A 10,271-nucleotide genomic window follows, 5' to 3' on the forward strand; every position below is an offset into this window, starting at 1 on the left:
ATAGTTAGAAATTCCAATATAAATTAGAATACGATTGAGTGATGAAAACTTTAAATTTAAAGCTGAATTATTTACTCAAAACATAGCTGAAACTTTAGCTAACGATTTAATTATACAGAACAACTTAATTTAAAACATTAATTGAAGATTATTTTGTATAATAAAATTTGAATATCTATTAGAAAGAATATTGGAAAACAAAAATTTCACTAATTAATCAAAACAAAGCTTAAATTTAAGCTTAAGAATGTTTTCTCTATCATATAAATAACTAATGATTGAAATACACATAGGAATATGATTGGATGAAGAAACCCTTAAAAACTAGATTATTATTTAATCGAAATGAATCTGAAACTTCAGACTAATTATTACGTTAATAATTGAAAAAAATATATAATAGATGCAATATATTAAAGAGTATTCAAAGGAAAACTTTAGAATTACCCAATTAAAACAATGATTCATTTATGGATTCAGCTCCATTCTAGTAAATATTTTATAACTTTGGATTGCAGTTTAATTATACATTATTTTACAATATAAAAAGATTCTTTTGACTTAATACCGCGTCCCTATCTTAAACTATATTTTGTTGGAATAAGCTTGGAAATAATTTTGACTTTTTTCCCGATTTACAATTATAGTACTTAAAACATATTCAATAATTGTAATCCAATATAAAATAGGGTATAAGTGAAGATTATTTATAAGATCGATTTCAGTTGGTGTTCTTAAAGTTTAAAATAAATTCAATTCTAAAAAAAGTAGGAGATCAAGTTAAATAAACTTTTAGAAGGTCACAAAATAGATTATTTTGAATACAATTTTAGAAACTAGCAAAGTTTTTAAGTGTAGGAGATTCGCATCATGAACAAAACTTCAATGTAATACAGTAAAAATGTGCATATAATGTCACATTTAGAAGTTGACTATAAACCCGCTAAATAGCTCAGCACTTTATGGCTATTTTTCGCTGGCGCTGCATAATTTATGGGATCGATGAATGCAGTTTGTAGTTTGCAGTTTACCGTTTTTCCCCCAGAGCTATGCACACACACTGCAGCATGTCATGCTTAGCCTCGTGCAGCTGAACCGCAATATCATGCTCATCATCATCAGCAACATCAACATGAACGTCTGCTGCCCTTGCCACATGCCACTTCCCACTTCCCACTTGCCACTTGGCTCGTCATCCTCCAGCAGCAGCAGCAGCGACAGCGACAGCGTCAAAAAAATGTTTTGTGTGCCACGCGCACAAATCTGTGGGGCAAACAAAGTTCAACCCGCCCCCTTCCTCTGGCCACTTGCCCCGTCTCTCCTGTTGCTTACCCCAAGCTGAGTTCTTGCACTTTGAGCTGTGTCAGGCTTTTACTCGTCTGCTAGCTTAGCCGTCGGCTTAGACTGACTCATTGGTTGAGAGTATTGCCATTTGACTTTCTACTTTCCATTTTATTTATTTGTACTCTCCTTTCTTTTTGCTTTTGCCACAGGTAAACATGTCGGATGCGAAATATTGCAAGTCAGCAGCAGCAGCAGCAGCGGTAGGAGCTCCTTTGGCTGCCAGCAAGCATCATCAGCAGCTGGTGCGTGTGGACACACCGGTGACGCCACCGCCGCCCATTCCACGTCGCCTGATGCGCGCCACCAAATGCGGCTGGCAGACGCAGCCGATGAACGATGTTTCTTCGTGCCAGCAGGATGTGGCCAGCAGCAATGTGTTTGTTTATCCACAGCCAACAAATGTGGCCATGGACAGTCATGGGCATGTCGGACTGGGCGTAGGGAATGGGTGTGGGAGTGGTGCAGGTGGGCAATCAGCGCTGCTTGTTGACATTGCCGCACGTCCGGCATACGCGGATGCCGATGGCATTTCCGATGACGACCGCATGAGTCTGGAGAATTCCGTATTCGATGAGTCACTCACCTCGACTCCTGTCAAGGTCGCCGGCTATCACAACAACAGCAGCAGCAGCAGCACTCGCTACGCGATGTCCGGTCACGTGGCCAAGCGAGCTCAACGCTCCTCCAGCAGCACCGTGGACTCCGCCTACGGCTCCTCGTCCGGTGCGCACAGCGAACGCTTTGCATCAAGCTCAACGAGCGTTGATTTTCGCAGTCGCTTCTCATCGGTGGACACGCAATCCTCGCTGGATGAGAAGCCCATGGGGGGATCAATTGATTCGCCGTTGGCCAAGGATACGTGCCGTCTGGAACGTGCCGCACTCAACGATGTGATGCACAAGCTTAACAACAATCTCTATGCCACCAACATCAGCAGCAACAACACGACGAACCTAAACAACAACAGCCACAGCAGCAGCAACAACAAGTTGCCTACGGTGCCAGCGCGCAAGTTGCCACAGTTGCCGACAAAATTGCCGCCGCCACCGCCAGCGAAGTCATGCAACAGCAGCAGCAGCTGCACCTCGTCCAGCGACTGTGGCAAGGATGCGACGATCAGCAGCAGCAGCAGCGGCAGCAGCGTTCCCGCCTCGGCATCCACATCATCTGCCGGCAGCGCCTCCAGCACCATCTCGAGTGCCACCATGTCATCCACCTCGGTATCGCTGAATGCTGGCGCGCCAGCTGCCAACACGAAACGTCCAGGGCCACCGGAGCCACCGTTGCGTAATCTCAACTCGTTCGAGTCGATGGACACGATGCCCAAGGTGCACGCCCAGCCGCCACTGACGGTGCGCAACAAACTCAATCGCAACAAGCCGCCGCCCATTGTCTATCCCAAGCTGCAGCAGCGTCAGGACTCGACGCTCTCCAGCGACAGTTACTCCATCAGCTCGAGTCCGGGCTATAGCTCCAAGCTAATGGAGACGCCACTGCTTGCTGCCGCGCAGAGTTCACGCAAAAGTCCAGCCCCAGGCGTCCAGGTGCAGCGTCAACCTCTGATGGATCTGGCGCCATCTCGCTTTGGCATTGGCTCTCAGGCAACAGCGGCGTCGTCGTCGACGCCCACGCGTGGCAAGCTGAACTTTCGACAGGACTCGACCATATCGAGCGACAGCTTCAGTCAGACATCCAGTCCGGGTTACAATCCCAAGCTCATGGAGGCTCCGCTGCTTCCTTCGCTCTCCGCCAAGCGCCTCTGCAGTGGTAAGTCGAGGGACTTTGAAGTATTTAGTTGACATTTTGCATTCTATGGTATATTTTGAATACAGTAGTATATCAATATGTAGCTTTTGGTATATATAAGTACTTCTCGGTATTAATTTGGTATGTCTTGATTATAATACAACTTTATTTTGCCTTTTTGAAAATAGTATATTTTAGTAATTGTTCGAGATATTATTTGATATATTCTGATGATAATACTGCCATGTTTTGCTTTAATTGAAAATGGGTAACGAGATCCTAGATCTATGATATATTTTGAATATGTTAGTATATTGATATAAGTATTATAGCGTATGGTATATTTAATTACTTTTTCGGTATATTAATTTGGTATATTCTGATGATAATACCGCAATGTTTTGTTTTTATTGAAACTTTATAACGGGTCTTAGAGTCCAGCATACTTTAATTATTTATTAAATATTGGAATTTTTGTATTTATTACCTAATCACTAATAAAATATTGGATTTAAATATTAAGCTATTCATATATCTTCCCATTTATGTTAGTTTTCATATTACATTAAATTTATTTTATTATTTGTTTAGTTATTGATGCACTAAACAATTTGTATTTAAATAGCAATTTATTTGTATCTGGATTTGTTTATTTATAAATAGTTGTTTCTTTTATAATTGTTTAACAATATAATTATTTTTAATTTTAATATTTTAATGTAGACTACCATAACTGAATTTTTAATGCAATTTCTAATAAATTCTAAAATATCAGTTGTCAATATTGATATAATAATTATAATTTCAATACATATATTTTATAATTATAATTTAAATATAAACATTTTAATAATAATACTTCAATAGCAAATAATAATACATAGCAAAACAATTTATAAATTTAAAATAATTGATTAATCTTTCATTCCTTTAGCACCTGCGCCTATTGTGTGTCGCCAGGGCGTGCAGCACGAGCCCATCGAGGAGCTGGAGCCGCCGCAGACGCTGTCGCCGCTGAACAAGTGCAACAATGCCACGCCCAGCAGCCTGCAGACGATTGTGCGTTTCCAGAATGGAGCCCCACACACCATGTCCTTGCAGCATCAGGTCGGTTACTACTTTGATATCTTCACTCTGAACAATCATTAAATTCTTTACTCTTGCAGATTATCAATCGTCGCAAGAGCTCCAATCCGTATATTACCAATGGAAGGCTGAAGTTCCGCCTGTTCCAGATCCTCATCAATGCCTTTGCTCTGCTCGCCATTGCCGGCGGACTGGCTGCCTACTTCAATGCCTATCCGACCATCAAGTTTGTCAACAAGACCATCATCAACACCATCCATGTGGAGGACACTTGGCGCAGTTTTGGCAAGAATCCGGCTCCGGGCACTTGTCTGCCCATCATTGTCAAGTTCTGCCAGGGACCGCAGATACCCTACAACTACACCGTGTTTCCCAATTACATTGGGCATTTTGGTCAGATAGAGACTCAAGTGGTAATTATGACTCCACTTGCTCGCCTAGTCCATTAATCAATCTCACCCACAGGATCTGGAGTCCTATGAGGCTTTGGTCGATGTTCGCTGCTATGAGCTCGTCTCTCTCTTTCTCTGCACGCTCTTTGTGCCCAAGTGTGGACAAAATGGGTGAGTAAATGTGCACCAAATGATTATATTCCATTGTTATTTTATATATGGAATAGCTAAATGTTTATACCCGCTACCCATAGGGTAGAAGGGTATTATAACTTTGTGCCGGCAGGAAATGTATGTAACAGGTAGAAGGAGGCATCTCCGACCCTATAAAGTATATATATTCTTGATCAGCGTCAACAGCCGAGACGATATAGCCATTACCGTCTGTCCGTCTGTGTGTCTGTCCGTCTGTCCGTCTGTCCGTATGAAACACTGGATCTCAGAGACTATAAGAGATAGAGCTATAATTTTTTTTTTCGACAGCATTTGTTATGTTTGCACGCAGATCAAGTTTGTTTCAAATTTTTGCCACGCCCACTTCCGCCCCCGCAAATCAAAAAAAATCGAATAACAAGCGTAATTTTAAAGCTAGAGTTCCGAATTTTGGTATATACAATAATAACTATAGTATTTATGATTTCTGAAAATTTGGTTGCGATCAGATAAAAATTGTCGAAGTTATTAAAGAAATACTTTTGTATGGGCAGTAACGCCTACTTACTAGGGGTCTTAGTTGCTTTGGTTGACAATCTGGTATATTGTGCTGTCTATGGTATATTTTGAATACGATACTATGTCGATATACCAAATATACCATTCGGTATATTTTTAGTATTTTTGCAGTATATTTGGTATATTTTGAGAAAATACCGCAAAATATATTTCTTTTATTCAAAATGGGTAGCGGGTATCTCACAGTCGAGTACACTCGACTGTAGCTTTCTTACTTGTTTTATATAATATTATCATAGATATTGTATAAACTCAAATAGAATAATTTAACATTATTATATGACTTTATTTAGTGTAACAATAGAATTTTCTTTTTTATTATTAATTTAAAAGGAAGTTGAATCGGAATCAACAACAAATAGTTTCATTACCCTATTAAAAATTAAGAAATTAATGATAGAAAGTACTCGTATTACCTCATAATCTGTCAATAGATAATATAGTCAGGAAAATATTTCAAGCAATTTGAAAGAAGTAAAAATAGTTGAAAAATAATGAAGAATATTCAATTTACCGCTTGTATTTTGCAATGTTTTAGTTATGTTAAAATAGACTTTAGGCTGAACCATTTAGAGGTTTATGTCAACTAAATACTTCTTTACTTCTTATGCACTTAGTAGTGATTAAAAAAGTGAAATAAATGAAGTACGTAAAGCATTCACCTTGTATATTATTATTGTATGTTTTGTGATCTATGGTATATTTTGAATCTAATAGTATATCTTCATACAAGAAAGATTTTTGGTATACTTGCCCAATTTTCTTTATATCAATCTGGTATGCTTTAACAATAATACCGCACCGCATCATTTTTACTTCTTCTCAATCAATTCTAGCCCATCAATTATTTACATATTTCATAAATAATTCTCTTAATGCAGCGCCACTGTGCCGCCCTGTAAAACACTTTGCACGGAGACGATGCGACGTTGTGGCTTCTTTTTCGATGTGTTTGGATTGAGTTTGCCGGAATATTTGAACTGCAAGCTGTTCAAGGACTTCTCGAGCGCCGAGGATTGCGTAGGCTTGGATGAGGTGCGCGATGTGATGACATCGTCGGCGAATCCGCAATGCGATGGCTTCCTTTGCGATCAGAATCGTTGTCTGCCCAACGAGTATGTCTGCGATGGCCACTTGGACTGCATGGATCAGAAGGACGAGAGCAGCTGTTCACGGTGCCAAGAGGGCGAGATTTACTGTGGCGACGATCGTTGCATAACCACCAATCACATATGCGATGGAATCAATGATTGTCCTTACGCCCAGGATGAGCGGAATTGTTGTAAGTAGTACAATATGTTGACCATTCGATTGCCATCTCCTCATCTCTTGGTTTACTCTCAGTGCGTCTTAGTGAACGGAATGGCGATGTTGGATCTGGTGTCTTGGAGGTGTATCGCATGAAGAAGCGTCAGTGGATGCCGGCTTGTGTCAAGAATTGGGATCGTGCCGTCTCGCCCAGTGCGGTGTGCTCCATTCTGGGTTACTCCTCGGTGAATGCCACCAGCGTGGTCACCCAACGCACGCATCGTCCACTCTTGGCCTCTGTGAATGTGTCCACCGATATCTGGAAGCTATATGCCAAGCGACGCTCGACTTTGATGCAAGAGTTTGCCAATTGTCGACAAACTGAGGATTATCCCATAGCAGAGCTAACATGCTCCAATTTTGGCAAGTTTGACAAATATTTAGCACTTAGGTTAAAATGTAATCTGTTTGTTGTTAACTATAGAGTGCGGCAAGGTCAAACGTGGCAGGCAACGACCCTCGAGGCGCATTATTGGCGGAGACAAAGCAAATCCCGGTAATTGGCCATTCCTGGCTGCCATTTTGGGTGGACCCGAGAAGGTTTTCTACTGCGCTGGCGTCCTTATCTCCGATCAGTGGGTGCTTACGGCTTCCCACTGTGTGGGCAAGTGAGTATTGAGTTCTTTTAGTTTTCTACTCAAGTAAAGAGTGATCACGATCTACAATCCATCAAATAGTTATTTGTTAAGTTGGGTAGTCAAAATATTTCCAAATTGATAACTGTCGGAGAATATTATTGGGAGTTACTTGATTTATTTAACAAATGTGAAAAGAATTATAAAGAATATAAAAAACTTTCATTTTTATTTTATTTTTTTATACAATTTTATTATTGTATTACTTATTGAAATAGTTTTATTTTGTGAATTATTAAATTCTATAAAAAAGTATACCTCACAGTCTTAGCTATTTTACATGATCCGCTTAATTTTTTTCTTCGTCAGTCATACTGTCATAGATCTGGAGGATTGGACCATTCAACTGGGCGTGACACGTCGCAATTCTTTTACGTACACGGCTCAAAAAGTGAAGGTTAAGACGGTTATACCACATCCGCAGTACAACATGGCCATTGCCCATGACAATGACATAGCTCTCTTTCAGGTGAGACTTGAAGTTAATATTAAATCATATTTATATATACAATTGTGCTTTGCAGTTGGCTACTCGGGTCGCCTTCCATGAACATTTGCTGCCTGTCTGTTTGCCGCCACCCAATGTTAAAATGCTGCGTCCCGAGCAACTTTGCACAGTTATCGGTTGGGGAAAACGCGATGACAAGGATCGTAAGTAGCCATTAAAATGCTTTGAATTTATATAGATTATATGACATACCATTTCTGTAGCTAAATCAACCTATGAGTACATCATCAATGAGGTGCAAGTGCCGGTGATCACAAGGAGTCAATGCGACGAATGGCTCGACAACTTGACTGTCTCCGATGGCATGGTGTGTGCAGGCTACGATGATGGAGGCAAGGATGCGTGTCAGGTAAGAGTCTGCATATATTTGATAGGAGTAATGTTTATACCCAACTCCAATCACATAAAGTATATATTTTCTTAATAGAACCACACATTTTTCGAAAACACTTGTTTTTGTTGTATGCAGCTTAAGTTTACATTCGATTTTGATACACTCTTATAATAATAACTACAGATTTAATGATTTTTTCAAGTATAAATAATTTTATATGGCACAAGCATTTATTGCTGTCGGGTCTAAATTGCTTTTATTGACAATCTCGTATATTTTTTACTATACGGTATATTTTTATTCTAGTAGTATATTGATATACTAAATGAAAATTTTGGTATACATTAGTATTTTTTGTAATAGTATATTGATATACTAAATAAGAATTTTGGTATACATTAGTATTTTTTGTAGTAGTATATTGATATACTAAATAAGAATTGTGGTATACATTTGTTTTTTTTATACCCGCTACCCATAGGGTAGAAGGGTATTATAACTTTGTGCCGGCAGGAAATGTATGTAACAGGTAGAAGGAGGCATCTCCGACCCTATAAAGTATATATATTCTTGATCAGCGTCAACAGCCGAGACGATCTAGCCATGTCCGTCTGTCCGTCTGTCTGTCTGTCCGTCTGTCCGTCTGTCCGTCTGTGTGTCTGTCCGTCCGTCCGTATGAACACCTAGATCTCAGAGACTATAAGAGATAGAGCTATAATTTTTCTTCGACAGCATTTGTTATGTTTGCACGCAGATCAAGTTTATTTCAAATTTTTGCCACGCCCACTTCCGCCCCCGCAAATAAAAAAAATTGAATAACAAGCGTAATTTTAAAGCTAGAGTTGCGAATTTTGGTATATACAATAATTATTATAGAATTTATGATTCCTGAAAATTTGGTTGCGATCAGATAAAAATTGTCGAAGTTATTAAAGAAATACTTTTGTATGGGCAAAAACGCCTACTTACTAGGGGTCTTATTTGCCTTGGCTGACAATCTGGTATATTGTGCCGTCTATTGTATATTTTGAATGCGGTACTATATCGATATACCAAACATATCATTTGGTATATTTTTCAGTATATTCAGTATATTTTGAGAAAAATATATTTCTTTTATTCAAAATGGGTAGCGGGTATCTCACAATCGAGTATACTCGACTGTAGATTTCTTACTTGTTTAATATTCAATTGCTTTATTTTAACGAATTTTTTTATCATTTATATATTTGCTCAGATATATTATATATTACTACAATTTACTACATTTATTGCTATATTTATTCCTTTCTTAGGGTGATTCGGGCGGTCCGCTGCTCTGTCCATATCCCGGAGAAAAGGATCGTTGGTTTGTCGGTGGCATCGTTTCGTGGGGCATTATGTGTGCGCATCCCAAGCTGCCTGGCGTCTACGCCAATGTCATCAAGTATGTGCCCTGGATACACGAACAGATACAGAAGCATTCCCGTCCGATCAACGAGGAGCCTATCCAGAAATACGATCTACACCCGGGCGGACCAGATATACTATCGAAACTGTCGACGGGTCCGGTGCGAAAACGAAAGCCCTACAACTATCACAATGGCAAGCCCAAGGGCATTGACTTTTACGATAGCGAGGAGCGTAAGTAAGAGTCCCCCCCCCCCATTAAATATAATAATATAACCCTACATAATGTATACCTAGACTACATACACGCATATATATAGCGACGATAAATGAAATACGATATAATGAATACAGCATATCTTTGAAACGTTTGCACAAAGTACAAAACAATACTGTTGTTGTGCTCAATACACACACGCATACACAACCACAACCATACACGCACACCCACTTGATATACATATACGAGTATATATAAATATATATTTTGCTACTGAAATTGCGCTGATCCAGCCAAAACAATGAAAATCAAAAGAAAAATGTAAATCTGGGCAACTTAATCGTGTGTCAATTTGCCGAATTTATTTGTCAATTTTTTTACAAAGAGATTTCTATGAGCCGAACAAAAAGCAAAAATCAGAGAAAAAATCCAATGTCAATACCAAAAACATAATCAATTTACATACGTGAATAGTATACATATGTATCCCCAAGAATAAATATATATATCCAATATATGGAGCTAAAAATTGACCTACATATTACCCAAAAAAAAAAAAAAATCAAAAACAAAGAAG

At 39.2% G+C, this 10,271-nt stretch overlaps 1 protein-coding gene across 1 annotated transcript in view; it reads left to right on the forward strand.

Moving 5' to 3' along the window:
• LOC132790440 (uncharacterized) overlaps window positions 1-10,271 on the forward strand; it is a 28,074-nt gene extending 17,803 nt beyond the window's left edge. Inside the window, exons 4-14 of the mRNA XM_060798960.1 lie at window positions 1,494-3,111; window positions 4,025-4,197; window positions 4,257-4,589; window positions 4,642-4,739; window positions 6,182-6,582; window positions 6,645-6,971; window positions 7,033-7,216; window positions 7,553-7,712; window positions 7,768-7,894; window positions 7,955-8,100; window positions 9,381-10,271. Of these exons, the coding sequence (XP_060654943.1) occupies window positions 1,494-3,111; window positions 4,025-4,197; window positions 4,257-4,589; window positions 4,642-4,739; window positions 6,182-6,582; window positions 6,645-6,971; window positions 7,033-7,216; window positions 7,553-7,712; window positions 7,768-7,894; window positions 7,955-8,100; window positions 9,381-9,716 (3,903 nt within the window). The 3' untranslated portion in view covers window positions 9,717-10,271. The remainder of the gene's footprint in view (window positions 1-1,493; window positions 3,112-4,024; window positions 4,198-4,256; window positions 4,590-4,641; window positions 4,740-6,181; window positions 6,583-6,644; window positions 6,972-7,032; window positions 7,217-7,552; window positions 7,713-7,767; window positions 7,895-7,954; window positions 8,101-9,380) is intronic.

The sequence above is a fragment of the Drosophila nasuta genome, chromosome 3, assembly GCF_023558535.2.
Source record: "Drosophila nasuta strain 15112-1781.00 chromosome 3, ASM2355853v1, whole genome shotgun sequence".
In the NCBI taxonomy this organism is placed as follows: Eukaryota; Metazoa; Arthropoda; class Insecta; order Diptera; family Drosophilidae; genus Drosophila; species Drosophila nasuta.